The sequence below is a fragment of the Poecile atricapillus genome, chromosome 3 (genome assembly GCF_030490865.1).
Source record: "Poecile atricapillus isolate bPoeAtr1 chromosome 3, bPoeAtr1.hap1, whole genome shotgun sequence".
In the NCBI taxonomy this organism is placed as follows: Eukaryota; Metazoa; Chordata; class Aves; order Passeriformes; family Paridae; genus Poecile; species Poecile atricapillus.
This window is the reverse complement of record NC_081251.1, coordinates 69,901,553-69,921,784: the sequence shown is the minus strand read 5'-3', so window position 1 is coordinate 69,921,784 and position 20,232 is coordinate 69,901,553. Positions and strand designations below refer to the sequence as shown.

The window sequence follows — 20,232 nt, the reverse complement described above, 5'->3', positions numbered from 1 at the left end:
CTTAAACTTGAAAAGAAAAAGAGCCTTTGTGATTAACTTTTACCCTGATATAAACTGAGAAGCGGTGACATGTAAACATGTAGAGGACAATGTGTGTCAATCCTGACTAGAGTGCGGAGAAAGTGAATGTGAACAGCATGAGTCATTCTGGCATCTGAGAAGTGTGTCACAGTACAGAATAATGTTTGTCCCTTGGGGTTTGTTTTTTTTATTGGGGGGAGTGGATGTGATTGTTTGTTAGTTTTTGTTTGTTTGGGTTTGTTTTTTGATGTTTGTTTGGTTTTTTGGTTGGTTTTTTTTTGTTTGTTTGTTTTTTTGTTTTGGTATTTTTTTATTTGTTTGGTGTGTTGAGGGATTTTTTTTTTGGTTGATTTGCTTTGGTTTTTCAGTCGTTAGCAGTTGCAAAGCTCAGCAAGTCATGAATATGGTAAGAGTCAGTGTACTTGAGGACTGATTCTGAAATCCTTCAAGTGTCCCATTGTATCTCATTCTGTATTTGAAAAACCTTCAGCCTTGTACATTTCCTGCAAATAGCTATGTTAGGATCTTCTGGGAGTATATTTTTGCCTTTGGTCTCACAAAGTGAAACTGCCTAATTAGTCTTGTCTCTACAGGGCTAAATTAGAAATGTAGCTATATGTCTAATATATTCTGTTTAAGTTTTGTCTGGAGTAATTTAATTTTATTAAAAATGTTCTGATTTCTGTAACTCAGAAAAATTGCCGAAGCTGTGAAATTCTGTAAGCCTCGAGTTCCACCTTCTCTCTCTCAAGGATACATGCTGCTGTCAGGTAAAGTGTGTAACAGTTTAAGTTTCTTAAGTAATGCAAGTTTCCTTTATAAATTTATTGGCTGTTTTCTGCTGATCAGAACAACGCTGTGAATGTGTGGTTTCTACCTGAATCCAGCAAAGTTACGAATGTGTAACCAGGTCTAAGTCTTCCTGTTTTGGCTAAAGGAGTAGTAGAACATTTTCAGTGCCATCTTGTATAATATAATCAAGCCAGCATATTTACTCTGCAAGTCTCAGACATATTGTAATGGTGAATGAGTATCTTTGTCTTCACTTTACAACTGGGAGGGTCAAGCACAGAGAGACCAGGTAATTTGTATACAGTTATTGGCAGAGCTGGGATGAGATCCTCATACACCAGCTGTGAAAGGGCTGCCCTGTCTCACCTCAGATGCTGAGTCAGTTGTACTGGGACTGTGTTTCAGCAATACATCCATGTCTAGAACATGTTTTGTTTTAACAAATCTGTGTGTTCCATACTTTGGGCATTCTTTTAAGCCTTTGAGCCATCTCTATCTGAGTAGAACAGTACCATCTTTTCAGTCTGGCATTTTAACCTCAGGTCAAATCAGTTTAGCATAAATGAAATACATCATGATTGGCCTGTGATGCCTTAGCTTATTTGGTTCTGCTGTAGTTTGTTTGCCTCTGCATTGCCTGCTACCCAAGAACCCAACTGGCCTTGTTTCTCTGAACTAGAGTATGTGGTGATGAGCTACCCTTGGTCAGTCAATTCAGTGGCTGCTGCTTCTCTCAGGGTGTCGTGCATGAGGTAGCGTAGTTGACAGAACATACACACAGATGTCCAAAGCACTTCTGTATTGGAGAAAGTTGGCTGTTGTTTTTTGTGGGTCAGGTAAATTATTGATTGTCATTGAGGAAGAATAGAAAGATTTGGTGTATTTATTGGCAGTTGTTTCATTGCATTACTCTGATAGTTACTCATTAGAGCACTGATGTGCTGAGAAATCACTATTTGTGGAGAGAGATACCTTTATTTGACAGTTCTGAAAAGAGATTTTGTCTTTCTTATGCAGTTTTATCTTTTCTGTTTTAACAAATATGTTCAAAAATATCTTTTTAAGGTCTGGAGCCATTCAGGATTGGGCCATACACCAACTTCGTTAATATTGGTGAACGCTGCAATGTTGCAGGATCACGGAAGTTTGCTAAACTCATCATGGCAGGCAACTATGAAGTATACATATTAATAGTAGTCTCATATGAATAAGTCTTTATAGCTGATGCTCTGATTTTCCATTGCTCCATTACGCTATTATTGTTTGTTTTGCTGGCACCAAGCACTATTCTATACCAGTTACAAGAGTAAGAAAATATGGAGGATTTTTTTTTTTGCTGTTCTTTGTTTCTCTACTTGCCAGCTGCTAATAACTTTGTGAGAAGAGCTTTACAAGAATTTTTTTTTTCTTTTTGACAAGTATTACAGGAAACTTTTAATTTTTAATTTAGTTATACAGCTGGTAGTGGTTTAGAAAATGTCCTCGTATGTGCTGTATCTAGAGGTTGATTTACAGAGAACAGGGGAAAGAAGGTGGGTGTATTCCCTTCTTTTAAGATACGAGGTACATCTGACTTGGGATAGATTGATCGCTCTCTCTCCCTTCCACACTTCCCCATTTCTGCTCAGTATTATGATTACTTCTAATTGCTACTTTGATTTCTGACTCCAACTTGCTATATGAGCATTGGTACAGAAAAAGATGCTTAGAAGGTAATTGCTTTCTTGAAACTACTGCAGGGCAGAAGTGAGGAGGCTAGAAGACTCCTTTACTGGTGTGAATTGATACTGTAACATTGAAACAAACAGAGTGGTTTTCTTGAGAGCTGGGACTCTGCCCCAGAGTGTACTCTGATGTTAAATCAAAGTGAAAGCCTTAGTTTGTATTTTTGGAAGTCTGACTCTTAGGCTCATAGAAGTCATGAAGCAGGTTAGGCCTATTAAATGGAGAGACCTTTTAATACAAGTTGTTAGAGACTCTGCAGAATGACAGGAAAGAGAAAGTGAATAGATATGGTGTTCAGATATTTAAATAGGCTGGGGGAAGAGCTTTAGTTTTCATTCTTAGCGCTTGTGATTATTCTGCAGCTGGCAAAAGTGTTGAACAGCCTTACAAATTAGGTATCCTGTGTTACAAAACACCTGAGCTTGTGATACAAGGCCCTTATTTCATACCATCACAGAGACTGTATTTTCCTGTAGTCTTGTGCAGTCACAAGTCCTTCTTACCAGGCAAATCTTAAATTATTCAATTAAGCATATGACCAACTCTCTACAGTTGGTGATGCTACCAGCACATCAGGTCTCTGATGTCATGTTCTGTAAACAAATTATAAGTTGTTCCATATTATCAACTGTTTTGTATTGTACATCACAGACCATTTCCTTATTTTCTTATAGGATGTCTTATAAATTTTTGACTGCATGCTTAGCTTGGAGAAGTGAAATGTTATCCTGAGAGTAACTAGGATTTTTTTCTTCTCAATGTTGTTTTGTTTTTTTATTTTCTTCTTTAGGAAGCCCTAAGTGTTGCCAAATTGCAAGTTGAGATGGGTGCCCAGATTCTAGACATAAATATGGATGATGGGATGTTGGATGGCCCTACTGCAATGACCAGATTTTGTAACTTGATTTCTTCAGAACCTGATATTGCAAAGGTTGTAATTGTCACAATAAAGAACATGTTACTGACTTGTAAACTGCATGCAGAAGATGTTGATACAGTTTCATTTAATAACCAGTTTATGTGCTTAGGCAGATGTAGTTGTCTCCTGAGAGGAAGTGATACTGTAATAGGGAAGGCCTTTGGATGAAACAGAGGCTTTTCTGTCTGCTTTCACATAAATATATGCCAGTCCTTTTCTCTGGCTAGAAAAGCTGAATGCAGGTTCATTCTGGAACAGTTATGAGCCATAATGTATATGTTGGCAGTGCATAATGCCTGCCACAAAACTTAAAGTTGCTATGGATATAGAATGGCTTTAAAATACAGTTCTTCAATGTGCTTTCTCTAAAAATGAGTAGCTAAATCGGAAACACAAGATATTACAGGGAGAAGTAGAGATCTCTGTATGATATGTAATGGAACTGCCATGGAAGCTCTTGAAATAAGTTTGCTCTGAGATTTCCATTTAAAGCAAAATGCATCTCTGAATATCATGGGAAAACTTTTATTCATAAATGTTGATTAATGTTGTGTGCATTTTTATGTCCAAATGGACAAACACTACATAGAACTGTAATTCCTAACTTCTGTGTGCTCTCCTGGCTTACTTCTCTGTTATTTACAGGTGCCATTATGCATAGACTCCTCAAATTTTTCAGTGATTGAGGCAGGTTTGAAATGTTGCCAAGGGAAATGTATTGTAAACAGCATCAGTCTAAAGGAAGGTGAGGAGGACTTTCTGGAGAAAGCGAGGAAAATTAAATTATATGGAGCAGCTGTGGTTGTTATGGCTTTTGATGAAGTGGGGCAGGTGAGTGTCACTTTAAAGCAGAGGTGTTTTTCTTCTGAAGTGTAAGGCTTTCTCCCTCTTTTTCAAGACCAAGTTGTTTTGTTTCAGTGACACAGTAGATTTAGAGAAGTTCTATATAACCTTAGCAGTAGTTTTGACCCTGATTTTTAAGCATTTCTTATGCTGCTCAAATGTTTGAAGTATCTGTGTACTGACCTAAGTGGAACTCTTTTAGTTCAAGAGCATCTCTTGCTATTCAGACATGCTGAACTCTTCCTTCATAAACGATATTTTTAGTTCAGAAACTGTTTCTCACGAGAGTGAAATCTTTGTGAATTAATTTAGTTGTGTTGAAAACCACATATTAAGCTTTGCATAGGATGATGAAACATTGGGCAGTGAGATTGCTTTTGTAAGCAGAGTGAAAACTCCAGGTATAGGGGTGGTGAATTTTAAATATAATATTGTTATATAGAATCCTTTTCTAATATTTGTCATGTGCGCATTCTGAGTCCTGAGTCATTGGAGCTGTAAATGATTTCTGGAGAGTTTATTTTTTGTGTGGTCTGTACCTTTCATGTCAGAATTATTTTTCTTCACTAGGCAACAGAAACAGAAACCAAGATTGCAGTCTGTTCCAGAGCATATCATCTCCTTGTGGAAAAAGTGCACTTCAACCCAAACGATATAATATTTGACCCCAATATTTTGACCATAGGAACTGGAATGGAAGAACATAACCTTTATGCCATAAATTTTATCAATGCTACTAAAACCATTAAAGTGAGTTGTAAGGTTATTTTAACTTGAAGTATATTGCTGAGCTTACTTAAAACCCTAAACTCCCATAAAACAGAAAAACACCCCACCCCCCTTCAAACATCAACAAAACACTACAGAAAAATTTCACGCATTTTAGCCTAGTGAGGAGGACTGCTCTTCTGAAGTCCAAACATTCCCCACTATTGCTGTATTTCCAGCAGAACAACTTCAGATGGTTCTATAAATATATTTCAGTCCATTTTTTGTACTGTAGTCAGGATCACATTTATGTGCAAGCTAAAAGGACCTCTTTGAAGATATGATAAAACTGCTTTTTATTAGTAAAATTCCTTTTTCTGTGGAAGGGATTTGTTCAGCAGCCTGACTTTTTATGTAGCCAAAATATGTGTAAAGAAGTATAGCAGTGAAGGACATCACCTGCATACAGCCAAGGAAACTGCACCGTTGTGTTTTGCAAGGCACCCTGATGTGGAGACACTCTGTCGGAAGCAGCCGGGGGCTGAATACCCCACAGACTGCTTTGTCACCACAGAAGTGGGGCTGCACCCTTGATTGAGTTTAGCTGCTCAGCTGCAGCCTGCTTCTGAGACATGCAGGCTGGCAGACTGGCTGCTCCTGTTTCCAGCAGAGTGGGGACAGGAAGAACCAAAAGTAGGTTTGCATGGAGAAAATACGGAATGCTGCAGTGGGAGGACTGGTGTGTTCAGAATACCACCTGTGACAGTAGAAACTACAGTAGCTGCTAGATCTTTCCTTTACTTGTTAATTTTTCTGCAGATTTTAATTGATTTTTATGAATTTGAGTAACTAGAAGGATCTGGACCAGGGAAATGAGAAAGGGTGCATAGCCAATGCGCTGAGCTCAGGGACCAGCTGTTTTATGAACTGAATGCTGTACTTAGATTTCCTTTTTGGAAAGTACTCTCCTAAAAATCTGTGTGCAATTCCTGTAGGAAACACTGCCAGGAGCCAGGATAAGTGGAGGTCTTTCCAATCTGTCCTTCTCCTTTCGAGGAATGGATGCCATTCGAGAAGCAATGCATGGAGTGTTCCTTTACCACGCGATTAAGGTATGATGTGCTTTTGGCTTCCATATGTTTGCACTTGGCAGATGTGCAGTGCTATGTCTGACAGCCTTGTCTGGGGGATTCTGTGTGGTTTTTTTTCCAGTATGGCATGGACATGGGAATTGTGAATGCTGGGAATCTGCCTGTGTATGATGATATCCATAAGGAATTGCTACAGCTGTGTGAGAATCTAATCTGGAACAAAGATCCTGATGCAACAGAAAAGCTTTTACATTATGCTCAGGTAACTTCCTGTTTTAAGCTTTGAACAGTAGTTAGCATAGTACCTGAGCCTCACCACCTCCCTACAGGTAATAGGCAAAACAGCCTATAAACTGCATGTGGCAGTCTAACTGTGGGTGTAAGAATTTGCTAATGATACTACAAGTGGTTCAGTTATTAACACAGAATAAAATTAGTATCCTGTGATAGATCAAACCTCTCCAGTTTTACGCCATGGAAGAGCCTGTACCAGAGTTCTTAATGTGCTTCAGGAGACCAAGCTGCATAGGCATTCTCTAAAGAAAAAACCAACCCCTCCAAAAATAAGAAGTAAAAATCTGAAACAAACTTTGCCCCAAAGAAAACCCTCACAAACCAACAAAAACAAACTAAAACCAGAAAAAAAGGCCATCCCGTAAGCAAGCCGATCTTGGTGCTGGAACTTAATTGACAAGTGCACTATGGGAGACAAAGAGTAAACCTCTCTCTCTCTGGTGGTAATGGTTTGCATGGAGTATATAAAAAAGGTGAAATAGTTGCTTGTGATTTGTGGCTGTGCCATAGACTTCCAATTCATGTAACGTCAAGATCAAGAATCAGCTGTTCAGTGTTTTGAGATGTTTTAGTGATGGTGGTGGTAAAGGACAAAGGTTACACATTGTCCGTAAGGTAACTGGTGAAATTCTTTTCTGAATGGAAGATACAGCAAAAATCTCTCTGAGTTAGGTGGCTCTTAGATTCAAGTGCACAAGATTTGCATGCCTGTTTTGTAGCTCCTGGAGGCAATATTTCTGTCCTTCACTTGGTTTGTATTTTGCCCTGTGGTGGTGAATACTTTATAGTAACAGTGACAACATGTTAAAAACTAGTACAGGAAGACTATCCCTTGTGCTTGGTGTCCAAGCAATTTACCTGGGAGTGATCTTGTCTGTTTAAGCTAAGTTGCATCATTGGGGTATTCAAGATTGCATAAAGAGGAAGGAAGATAAAGGGAGTGTTGAGCAGTGTTCCTGCAGAAGACTGAATGTGAATTTAAGTGAAGCCTTAAAAGTAGAAATGAAAGTGGATGATGAGTATTAGGTCTACAGGTTTGGGAAACCATTGTTGGAAAATCTGCTTTTATTCATGGTGGTAGTTTTACTGAGGGAGTAAAATAGTCTAGTGGCAAAAAAGAGGAACTTAATACTTGCAGATTTAGGGAATCAGTCTTCATTTGAAGTTTGAGATTGAAAACCATTTACCATGACATAATTGCAGACATTCTCAAACACTGTTATTCCTGCATGTCCACCTTACAGTGTCATGGGTTATTTTTAGGCTGGTGTGGTTCCCTTGTTAAACTGTCTGGCTAGAGGTTGAAAAGCACTTGGTGTCTTTTCAGTGAATCACATAAGGTGATTCCTGAGGTGGATAGAGACTTCTGGAGATCATCTACTACAAGCCTTCTACTCAAATCAGGGGCCAACTAAGACCAGGCTGCTCAGGGACATGTCCAGTCAGGTTTTTAATATAATTAAAAATCAATACATCTCTACCTTGTCTCCAGGCAACATTTTATTCCTTCTTTCATTCCCTTTACAATCTAGACATATGAGAGGAGTAAGATTAGGCGACAAGAAGCTGTGAAATTAGCTAATATTTATATAAACATGATTGAAAGCTTGTTCTGTTTTCTGTTCCCATGAGTGAGGTCTTGTTTCTGTGGCGTTATCTTTAAAAACTTGCTGTTGAGCACTCAAAAGTATAGTAAGTTCATAAGGCCTGAGAGATGTCAGATTACGTCTAATAACTGAGTAAGGAAAAGAAATTACTTGCCTGAAGTGTGTTGGCTGAATTAGTGGATAAGGTGCTCTTCTACAAGCCTTCCTGTGGTTGTGCTTGTGAACTTTCTTGCACTATGAAGCCCTTTTAGCCTCTGTGTTCATAGCCAATGGGAGTATGAGTATGAGACAAGGAGGATATGTGGTAGTTTGGGGCAGTCTGTGTGTGTGACAAACAGTAGTTTTGTAGGCTGACTGATTGAAAACACATCTGTGGTACAGAATAACATAACCTTTTCCAGCAGAAACTGAATTAGTGCCAAATTAATTAGGATTTAAAAATTAAATGTAATGTGTGGGCCAGGAATCAATTTAAAACATGTTCCCAGAAGTAAATCCCTTAGGATTAGTCTTGTCATCATTTTCACGAGCATAAAAATTGTCAAACTGCTCTCTCTTTTTAAAAAAATATTATTTTGTTTACCTTTTCACTGAGGTGTGTACCTACTGGGATGTAGACTCCCTGGGTGCCTGTATTCCATCACAGGTCTTTGCAACATGATTTGCATGTATATAAACCTTTTGAATAGTCTAAAATTATTTTATGAGTCAGTACTTGGAACTATCCTTTTTTTTTCCAAAAGTGAAGTCCATAATTGTACTTCTTATGCTTGCAAGTTCCTATGGATGTTTTTTCTTTTCAGAATCATGCCCAAGGAGGAAAAAAAGTTGTACAGACTGATGAGTGGCGTAAAGGCTCTGTGGAGGAAAGACTGGAATACGCTCTCATAAAGGTGAATCTGTGCAGAAATCTGTCCTACCCATCAGTGCTCAGAGGCATGACCTCAGCTCAGACCTTAAGGGACATACTTGGTTTTAAAAGTTCTTCGGCTACCATTTTTTCACAAGCTATTAATTAACAATGGATAATAAATCAAGTGATCTATTTAACTTGAATAACAGAGAAAACTGTAGAGGTGTATCTTTAAACTTCAGAAGTTGAAGTGTTTGACCCTTAATATTTTATCCCACTGGTGTTGGTAGAAACATACAGCTTTTACTTTGGAACATACTCCTTTTACTTCCCCAGGCTTTTTTTGATCCATTAGTAGTACTGCACTGAGTGACACTTGCACTGTGGAAGCAACCTTTGAGTGTTAGGTTTCTCTGATGACATAGTTAAGAAAAATTAACAAATCTGATAATGGGGACATGCTGTGTTTATCTGCCTAACAGCTGTGGTGTTTTGATACCTAAGCAAGCCTATTTTCAGTGCAGGTATTTCAATGAGGTATTTTTAAAGACTTTCAGTACCTACAGTATCTATTTGTACTTTCATTGTGGGATTTTTCTGGGGAGGAGACAACTAAATGAAAGTTAAAAAACTTATTTTTTTTCCCTTAGGGCATTGAGAAGTATGTCACTGCAGATACAGAAGAAGCAAGATTAAATCAGGAAAAATATCCTAGACCTCTAAATGTAATTGAAGGGCCTTTGATGAATGGCATGAAAATTGTTGGTGATCTTTTTGGTGCTGGAAAGATGTTTCTGCCTCAGGTAATGAGAAAATAATGTCATATATTTTCCTTCTTTACAAAACCTAGCATTGTAAAATGTAGCCAAAACTTTCTGTACTGGCTGTTTTTTTCAGATACAGCACAGGAATTGTAAAAATTCAGGTACTGCTGAGAAGCAGCCATTTTCTTTTTTTACTTTGGAACTTGACTTTCTTTGTGTATGATTGTCCTGGATGTTTGTTTCTGTTCTTCCTGAGTGTTTTTCTTTATTTGAAATGCGGTTTTAAGTCTGACCCCATGAAAAAGCGCAAGAGAGAAAACAAGCCCAAATGAAATTTGCTGTGTTAAGTACCTTTCAAGTCTGGGCTCATCTGTGGCTTTTAGTTCTGTTGTGAGTGGTCTGGGAGGCTGCACTGTGGAAGAAAGTGTTGTGTGTGGAGCCTTAGCCCAGTAAGGCCAGCAGCCTGCTGCCACAGAATGATCTGAATACCTGGGGCTGCAAATGAAGTTTCATTTATTGCCTGAATGAGAAAGCTAAAAGAAAACTGAGGTTATTCCTATACCTTGTCTTTATTGTTTATTCTGCCCCTGCCTTTATCTGTGCAGGTGATAAAGTCTGCTCGAGTTATGAAGAAAGCAGTTGGCCACCTTATTCCCTATATGGAAAAAGAAAGAGAGGAAAGGAGAGCCAAGCAAGGCAGCACAGAAGAAGAGGCAAGATACAGGCCTTTGTGCTGTAGTTCTTTCCTAGAATGCTATGACAAATACAGAAATTATTTATTGCTATTTACATTTATTATGCTGGAAAGTTGATGCAAACTGACCATCTTGGCATAATTTGAAGTAGGTTTGAAGTTCATAAAGTGGAGATTTTGTGGAAATCTTCTTTGTGTGTGCCTAAGCTCACAAAGTTTTCTGAATGATGCCATTGAGCCTTTGTAGGCCTTCTATGTCAATGTTACCAATTTCTTGTATTTTTACATGCATTTAATTCTGGTTTATTTATTCTAACTTTATGATGGATTTTGCTACTTGTTTCTAATACTTTTACCCTTGGTGAACTCTATAACTCTCCTTTAAAATTTTTAATGGTTCCTAATTCTTCCCTTGAAATCGTACAATGTATTTGGTGTGCATCTGTTGTGTGATTGTCCAGCATAAATGTAACAAATACAGCAAATAATTTGGAAAGAAAAATGGCCTGATAATTAAACCTGAGTGATCTTAATGAAAGGATGCCTTGACTCTTCTCCCTTACTTTTTCTGGATGTGAAGGTGTCTTCTCTGCTGTATCTCAAGTGAATCTGTTCTCTGGCTGTCACGAATCACCTTTCATCATCTCTCTCCAGCTCATGCTGTTCTCTTTTAATTCAGATAACACTGCTGGTATTTGACACCTTCTGTTTTGTTCTGATAGTTTAAAATCACTACCCCATTGATTCCATGAGCATTGGATTAGAATCTTCTGTGAACCCTCTGGCACTTAATTCTCTGGCTAAAAAGAAGTGAAGTGGAATTTGAGAGGTTCTAAAAAAGATAGCAAACACTCTAAGAGAGTGAGTGAGATGTTCTGTGTGCCTGAGGAGAGCAGGAGGGAAAAGGCAGGGCTTCTGTCATCCTGCTTTCTCTGCCTTCTGCTGGGCAAGGGATGTAGTTCCTTCCTCTTAAAAAGACATGCCACTGTATAGACAATCAGTGAAAGAGATAAAAGAGCTGCATCTATTCCCAAAGTACATTGGCTTGAAGGAAAACAATTTATAGACTCTGGTAACTGATCTGTCTGATGTTACCCAGGCCACTGTACCCTCCAGGACAGTTTTAGTCACAGACTGCCAGGAAATGCAAAGTGTTGGTAGTTACATTTGAGGATAAATAACTGTGGCTGTAGATCTCTATCAAAAATGAAAAAAAAAGGCCTTTGGATGTATGCCCAGAACTTGAGGACCTCCTTGCCTAAGACAATTGAAATAAGTGTGCCTTAAATAGGGTTTATTTAAAGTGGTATGTGTTGTTGCCCATGTTGTTTGCTACCCAGCAGATTTTTCTTATGTATAAATCCAGGGTTTTTTTGGTATCAATCACTAATTAAAACATCAGTAATTATTAGGTATGATTACATATGATACCTAATGTGGGGAAGCATGTTTTGTTCTTCTCCCAGTCCTTGATTAATCTCTTTCCCTATTTTTCACTTTCATTCCAGCAGTATATTTTCAGCTGCAAAATTTTCTGTTGATGTACTGAGATGGCTGACTTACAGACCTCCATTTTGCCTCCTCTGCTCTCTGGCCTTCTGTAAAACAGAAACACTGGGGAGATACTAGATTTTAGTAAACAGCAACATTGGTGGGCACCCAGGGATTTTATTCAACAAATGTGTTAGAACCACAGGAAATACTAGTATTGCTCTTGGTAATATACCAAGATTTTTTAAATTGTAATATTGCAACTACAAAAGCAATGTAGGCTCATGAAATAGAGAGCTACTCTATATGTCCAGAAATATAACATCCTTCATAGAAGGATCCAGTCATCCAGTTCTGCCATGTGCAAAGGAGATGAGATACTGTCTGGAAAAATATTTTGTAGTTTCATGTAGAATATGCTCAGGTTTCCGCTTTGTTTAAATTCTGTGCAATTTATGGAGTTGCTTACTGGCATCTGATGCTGCAGTAACTCAGACATACTACTGTTATAGCCTGGAGCTGTTCCAAATGACGGCAGTGATTATACAACTAAAAAGGTATTGCCAAGTCCTGTGTCCTGGTGGAGAGCTGCTGTGGGAAGTTCCACTGTTGTCGTGGTGGCAGCACCCTTTGTCAGACTGAATGCCATCTAGCCTAGGACCTGCTTGTGACAGAACAGCTTCCTTTCTTCAAGTTGATCCTTCTGCAGCCTGTTTGTTCAGCTTGGGTAGTCTGAAGCAGCCTGATCACTGCACTGAAAACTCCCTTGTTATTTGTGTTGCATAAAAATAAGCCTTTTCTGCTTTTGCTAATTCCTCTAATTTAGCTTCTAAGTTTACTAATATGCCATTCTTCCCAGCATTGCATCAAAAGGTTGATCTTGATGCAAAAACAGACATGTAATTCTAAGTATTCATACCCTTTTGTTCTAAATATTTAGTCTCTTTATTGGCAAGGTGTATATTTGGAGCAGAAGTACCTTAGGAGTTCAGTTATTGCACTGCAAAAAATGCTATCCTGATTGGAAATGGTTTTATCTGCTATTTTGTTTTTTCAAACAGATTTTGGAGTAGCATCCATGCATTTTGTAAGAATAATTCATGTACAAGTTTCCATTACCTGGATCTTTTAAGATGGTTTTTAATACTTACTGTATTATCTGTGCTACACTCTGCAGTCACTTGTACTATAACAGAAGTCTGGGTCATGGATTAGGATTGCACTGTTGAAGGATGTGTTCAAACATACCAAGGCTTCTGAGTAATTTAACTCTTGCTACTTCTTCAACCTCCAGGATCCTTACCAGGGTACAATAGTACTGGCAACTGTGAAGGGAGATGTACATGATATCGGCAAGAACATTGTGGGAGTTGTTCTGGGCTGCAACAACTTCAGGTAAAGAGAGACTAGGTAGCTGGGAACACAACTGTAGAAGGGTCAGTAATTAGTACCTCTGTTAGCTGCAGCTGTGGTGATAACAGAGCTGGGCATTTCTTGGGAATTGTCCTCTGTTCCCTAGGTTGTGATTGGGAACACAGATCATAGCAGCTATTTACTAAATGGGGAGGCAAGAGGAAGTATTGCTTCCTCCTTGAATACTGCTTTTCCTATTGACATCTGAGGTGATTCTGCAGTTTAACATCAACTGGAATATGGATGAGAACATGAATTTTTGTATTTGTTTTATATCAGTTAAATATAATAACTGTGATTTTTTTTATAATGTCTGAAGATATCAGATATGACAGTTGCAGTAGGCAATACTATATGTGGGTTGTGTTGGAAAAAATAGTATTGTAAGATTCAAATTAATCTTGTAGTGTGTTCATGTTGTTTGTTAACTATGGGGTTTTAAAAACTTGCTGAGGTATGTTTTCTTAAATAAGAGATGAGATTCTCATTGTCTTTGAACTTCAAAATTTAGAACTTCAAGAAAAGTCAGGTCTTTCATGGCCTGTGTACGTGGAGAAGAGTTTGCAAGTGTTGGAATGAATGGTCATGTTTTCATCAGTGTTCTTTTCAAGGGTCAGACATTGTGCAAAGCTGAACTGGTTTTGGAACTCCGTCTTACTGTTCATTTCTTTAGTTTAGTTTTGACTTTGGGTTGTCATTTGCTCTAAAAAGAGCCAAAATTATCCCTTTATTTTAAAACACAAAGTGTTGGAGTCAGTAGCAGTGCTGTATATATGCAATGTATTCAATTTAATTTCCTCTTGAAATTCTGTTGATTGGATTCAGGCTTTCTTGAGCTTTATTTAGACTTACTGAAAGGAAGCCATAGTGTTCTCTGTCACCATGAGTATGAGTGAGGCTGAATGAAATCAGCATGCTGGGGAGGTTTACTTGAAAAAAGAAAAACCTTGGCAATTTTTAGGGTTAATAGGAATAAAATGCTAACAAAGTGAAGTTCAATGTCCCATTTCATAAAATGTATGCTTTAATGAGGCAAACAAGCTTGATGTGAATCATTTTAGATTCCAGATGTAAGATAAGATGTCCACAAAACATTTTTGTATTATCCAGATACCTTCAGAAATGCCACTGCTGTGGGTAGGCTGGTAGGTGGCTCAGCACCACATAGCAATTCACTCACTTCCATTCAGTCAACCTCAGTGAGATGGGAAAGAGGAAGGAAGGGAAGGAGGGGAGGAAGGAAGGGAAGGAGGGGAGGAAGGAAGGGAAGGAGGGAAGGAGGGAAGGGAAGGAGGGGAGGAAGGAAGGGAGGGAAGGAGGGAAGGGAAGGAGGGGAGAAAGGAAGGGAAGGAAGGAAGGAAGGAAGGGAAGGAGGGAAGGAAGATGGGAAGGAAGGAAGGAAGATGCGAAGATGGTGGGTGGAGAAAAGCTTAGTACCAGACGGAAAAGTGGAAGAAGAAAGAAAGAAAAGTGATGCAAAGGCAATCCCCTTTTTACCTCCTGTGGATTGACTGGTGTCCTGCCGGTTACTGAGCAAAATATGGCTAACTCCTGCTAAGTCCCTTGCTCTCCCTTTTTATTGCTGAGCTGGACTTCATTTGCCATGGAAAATTTCTTTGGTTAGTTTGGGTCATCTGCCTAGCTGTGTCTACTCACAGTCTGTTCCTTGAGGGGCTAGAGTAAGAAACAGAAAAAGCCCTGATTCTGTGAAAGCATTGCTCATAAATAGTTAAACTTTAATTTGCAGTATTGTTTTGGCCACAGATCTAAAACCATACCAGCTGCTGAGAAGAGAATTAACTCATCTCAGCCAGACTTAGTACAACCACAGAAATTTATTTTAAAGAAAAAACTCCTCTTTCCACTTGCATTTTCTTAACTATTATGCCATCTGGAACTCTTAGTGAAAATTTTACCAGACCTAGAGGTATTTCCTATATAAAAATACCCAAATGGTCTTGAGAAACAAGTAAAAATCTCTCAGTCTTAACTTCAATTTTTAGGTCAGTTATTTACAGCAAGAGGAATGTATTCGCCCTGTAGCAAAAATTTGATTTGTTATTTAAAGGATCTTGTGTCATCCATCTCCTTTCTTTTCACAGAGTTATTGATTTAGGAGTCATGACTCCATGTGATAAGATATTAAGAGCTGCTGTTGAGAACAAAGCAGGTATAGACTTCATTAGTACTTCTGAATTGTTTGATTTTTAAATCACATTTTTTATTGCTATTTATTGCATTCCTATACTGTCTATGATTTCATCAGATTGTCTTCAGAGAAATCAGAACTTCTGCTTTAACCATATTAATTATTTAGCATTTGGCACTTCTGTGAAACTTAGTTTGAGGAGCTGAAACCCTGTATCAAAAGGACAACTGCAGGAGAGGTGTTGTAGTATTTGTTTTACAGATGGATGAATGGAGCCTTGAAAAGGTTTAAGTAACTTCTTGTTGGGTCTTAAATCGGTAAAAGAACTTGGCATTCAGCCTGCTAGATCAGTGAGTGTGAGATCAGGAGTGAATTGTTCTAATAAATCATGAACTTTCTGAAACAACTTGCAGTTGCTTTGGAACAGCCTACTGTATCTTGGAAAAGACAAATTGTGTGGAACACAGGTGGTGAAGTTTGAAAGCATTTGCTGTTTCTAGGAGCAGAATTTATAATTGTTTTGTCTCATTTCCCTCCTCAGTGCTGAGCTTCTGAGACTTGGAGCTTGCTAATCAAAAGTGCTGTTTATTTATTGCTGAACATAGAGCAGTAGGTGTTCAGCAACTATGAAAACTGAGAAATATCTTAAACTAGGGATTTGGAATCATTATCATTCTTGGAGAGCTTCCACTTTCTAATTGGGTCAAACTTCCCTTCTAGATTAGTGACTGTCTTGCTTTTTGTCTCATTATTTTCTGTGTCATGCATGAAGCTATTTGATGTATGAAATAAACTTTTCTGTACTAATTTCTATGCCTTTCTAGAATGGATTGGCTAAAAGTTTTGTGCATGTGTGTTTGTAAATTTGCAATAGATATAATTGGCCTGTCTGGTCTCATCACCCCATCTTTGGATGAGATGATTTTTGTCGCCAAGGAAATGGAGAGATTGGCAATAAAGATTCCTTTGCTCATTGGAGGAGCAACTACTTCTAAGTAAGATATCTCAGTTGGGAAGATGGGCAACTTACATGCAAACAGTGTTAATTAGTGAAAAAGAAATTGTGTAGCCATTTCTTCCCCCCTTTCTCTCATTTTTCTGCAACACACATACTGATATGTATTCACTCTAAGATTGACTCTTATTTCTTGTTTCAGAAGTCCTAGATTATTGAGGTAAAATGTAGTTAATACATAACAAATAATAAACTTCTTAAACGTTTAATTTTTAAAGTGTATATTATATGTGTTTTCTCTAAAAGTTCTCGTACATATGCAAATAAATGTAGTTCTGTTCTTCTAAGGGGTTGAATGATCTATTTTGATTCACCAAAGCATTCTAAAAATGCAGGATTTTGAGACTAGAAATGGCCATGTTGACATCAGGGAGCTATTATCTTTAAGGACATTACTGTGTTTTCCTGGATCACTGTTCAATGTGGTGATGACTGCGTCGAGCCTCCAGTGCTGCTCAAGCAGGCTGGTAGGGGATAAAGCCCCACTGCTTGCCTTAAAGTATTTACTGTGTTGATTTTGATAGACTGAGCTGTTAAAATCTTGTTCTCTCAGGTCTGTCCAAATGAAATAATACAGCTGCTGTGATTTTCTGAAGACCATGTTGACAGCTCAGTGACACCTAGTATTAGCATTACCGCAGATGTGTTCTGGGCATGTATAACAGCTGTGGGTCACGCTTTGCTAACTGGTTTGTGTACAATATACTCGAGGAGGTGACAGCTCAGAAGACTCTAGAGGTCATTTTTGTGTAACTAAAAGCTGTGAGCAGTGTTGGTTTCTTTATCAGAGCAACACATACTGTATTCTGTATTTTTTGCTTTAGCAAATCATCTCATAATTTGACAGACAATGGAGAGTAGGGTCACTATCTGCCTTTATTGTTCCTGCATGTATAATGCAAAGTTCGCTGTATCCCTTTGCTCCTTGTCCATATGAGCCTCTTCTTATTGCTTTGATACTGAGAACAAACATGGAGGGTTTTTCTTAGTAAGAAAAACACAAAAACACAGGGAGTTGAGGGAAGGCTTTATTCTAAGTGGAGGTCTTCAGAGAGCCTTTTCAAATCTTCTCAGTGTTTTCACCCAGGGCATTGTGGCCTAATAATTGATGTCAAATAACCAGCATCAAACAATTCTGCAGAATTTATTCACAGAGAGGAATGTCACTAACAGGGAAGCAACACTAGTTTTTTTTCCTTTAATATGGAAATTACTAAAGAATATACGTATACTTTTGAGTGCAAAAATTTATTTTATTCACGTGAGCTATATGTAAATATATACATATGCCCAGAAACTATGCAGTGTCTATAAAATATATGTCTAGTAAAGGTGCTCTTTATGGAAGATTGGATTTTTAATATACATTTAACATTGCCTTCCTAGTCTTAAATTTAACCTCCTATGTGTATTCTTTAAGGTTGTGTATATGTCTGAGGTTGCTGATGAAGAACCATCTGCATTTTTTTTCACTGTAATAAATAGGCATTATTATTTGGAATAAGGAGTTCATGAGTACTTGGAAGAATGTATAGTGAGGTTAGTTTGAAAGAGAGAGGCTGGATTTAGTCTCCAGAATCCATATGTCTCTAAGAGACACAGAATGATTCACATGAACACTCTGTGTCAGAACAAAAAAACATCTTTTATTCTCTGACTCCAGTGTTTATAAATTCTAAACAATGACCAGGGATTGGATAATTAAGTTACCACCTTCCCAAGCACACTGGTCATGAGAAATGTCCATCAAAAGACATTTCTGAGAAGGAATGTGATAAACAACTTATGTTTTCAGGACTTTCATGGGAAAGTAACTAAAACTATGAAAACATTATCAGAAGGCTTTAAGTTTCAGGGTGGCATCCATACAATACAGTTTCTTCATAATTTACAGTAGTGATGATTTTTGCATTCTTATTATGCTACTTTGGTAAATTCAGGTGCTGAGAAATAATGGTGGTATTCTCATTGTCATAAAATTTACTTTAAAAAAAATACAAGAGTTACCATGTAATGGTTGATATAGTGCCATTTTAGAATCATGTCTGTTTTTGTTTCCTTTGCCTGTTCCTATCAAAACAGTAGAGATACCTTTTTGTAAAAAACAGAGCTGCTAAGAAAAAAATGCATCTCCTAGAAGCAAATTCAGGGGATGTTGGACGGTTATTTACACACCTGTGTTGCACAGTCATAAGTAAACCTCCATGTCCAAGTGCTTTAAATATTTGACAGAACCTGAAGAAAAAGGGATCTTACTTTTGTTAGGGAAGATTGCTTCCTGGGCTCTAATTAAACTTAATTTTAGAAATGTTGTTTGACCTTAGCATTACAAGAAAGCAAATTATAAGGCCTATAAGATCTTTGTTCCTACACTTGCTTGCAGAGTTTTGGTAGGACTCTGAGCAGAGCTCATTCTTGCATCACTAGAAACTGTTAGCAGTGTTGCTTTCTTTATCAGAGCAGCATATATTGTAGCAGACCTATTAGAGTCTGTATTTTGTGGTTTCAGCAAGTAGTCTCATAGTTTGACAGACGTGAAGAGAAGGTTCTGTCCTCATTGCACCTGTAGTTACATTGCAAAATTCACTGCATCTTCAGGGTGCAAGTTTGTAATATTTATTGACCACTGGCAGAATTTGTTCCTCAGCTGTATAGAGGACTTAGGCCTCTGATTTTGAGAAATGGAATAATCATCACTGAATTAGGTTAATGCTAATCCACAGACCCAAAAATTAGCGTGTGGGAGGAAAAAATGTAAGAAGAGCAAAAAGGATTAAAGAAATTGTTAGCTATTGGTAGGCTTAGTTTGGAAAATTCTTACTGATTTCTGAGGCTTAAAACTAATGAGTTGCTGATTTTCATTCAGCTGGTAAGACATTGAGGGATTGTGAGTTGGCACATTATTTATGAAGTGTTCTGATACTTTGAAGAAAAGTGGTTATATACCTGTTATTGAAATCTGTGTTTAATGATTCATAGATAGCAGATGGCTGAATGAATTTCTTCTTTTGAAGTTCTATGCATGAAGTTAGGATTTATTTCACTGGGGATTTTGTCTGCTTTTTTTGTTGGTGGGTTGCTTGGTCTTTTTTTTGTTTTGTTGTATTTTTGTTTTAGTTGTAAAATGCTCACTCTTTTTCTTTTTCATTGAAGAACACACACAGCTGTTAAAATTGCCCCACGATATAGCGCACCTGTAGTTCATGTCCTGGATGCATCCAAGAGTGTTGTGGTTGTAAGTTCTAAATTATAGTTTCTTGTCCATGCCCTGTTTTTTCTGTTGTCCCTTTCATCCTTTCCTCTGAGGCTTAATGTTGTGGCAGAAAATTAAAAGGGGCACATCAGAGACAAGTTTCTAAATTACACTTGCTTCAGCTGTTTTGTGCTGCCACGTAGTTCTCAATTGGCTTTTGACAGTTATTGTCATTGGGCACTTTTATTGAAATGTCCATTATTCTAGTGAGGGTGATATTCACTGTGAGTCCTTGACTGTAGTTTTGTAGTGAAGACTGATGGAGTTGTGTGAACTGCTATTATGGCTAATTTGGATATATTTCTGAAGTTAGTTAGCAACATTCGTACTGAGAAACATGTGTCTGGAGTTTTTTGGGATGGATTCTCTTTCAGAGAAATGGGTGGTCTTAGCTGACAAATATGTGGTGGTAAAGAATAGGCCAAGCTGTGTGTTGCTTCTATGACTCTTCAGTCTCTGAAGTTTGGGAGTATTCTCCTCTTTCCAGAGCTAGACTTGGCACTGCTAATGTTACATGTGTAGTAGGGCAGAGATCTCAGTAATAAACATGTCCAGTTTGAACGTAGGTTGTAGATTATTGGTAAGGCTTAGTTTAGTGTT

At 37.9% G+C, this 20,232-nt stretch overlaps 1 protein-coding gene across 6 annotated transcripts in view; it reads left to right on the top strand.

Annotated features, from left to right (window-relative positions):
• The window catches only part of MTR (5-methyltetrahydrofolate-homocysteine methyltransferase), a 52,254-nt gene that overhangs the window by 20,105 nt on the left and 11,917 nt on the right, over window positions 1-20,232 (top strand). For 3 of the 6 annotated variants that reach the window (XM_058835616.1, XM_058835617.1, XM_058835619.1), the window contains 14 exons: window positions 715-791; window positions 1,879-1,991; window positions 3,329-3,469; window positions 4,103-4,288; window positions 4,871-5,050; window positions 6,004-6,120; window positions 6,221-6,361; window positions 8,804-8,893; window positions 9,504-9,656; window positions 10,223-10,330; window positions 13,097-13,197; window positions 15,318-15,385; window positions 16,239-16,359; window positions 19,533-19,614. In XM_058835616.1, coding sequence (XP_058691599.1) covers window positions 715-791; window positions 1,879-1,991; window positions 3,329-3,469; window positions 4,103-4,288; window positions 4,871-5,050; window positions 6,004-6,120; window positions 6,221-6,361; window positions 8,804-8,893; window positions 9,504-9,656; window positions 10,223-10,330; window positions 13,097-13,197; window positions 15,318-15,385; window positions 16,239-16,359; window positions 19,533-19,614 — 1,678 coding nt within the window. The remainder of the gene's footprint in view (window positions 1-714; window positions 792-1,878; window positions 1,992-3,328; window positions 3,470-4,102; window positions 4,289-4,870; window positions 5,051-6,003; window positions 6,121-6,220; window positions 6,362-8,803; window positions 8,894-9,503; window positions 9,657-10,222; window positions 10,331-13,096; window positions 13,198-15,317; window positions 15,386-16,238; window positions 16,360-19,532; window positions 19,615-20,232) is intronic. The other 3 variants (XM_058835620.1, XM_058835618.1, XR_009277251.1) reach the window with 3 other exon arrangements.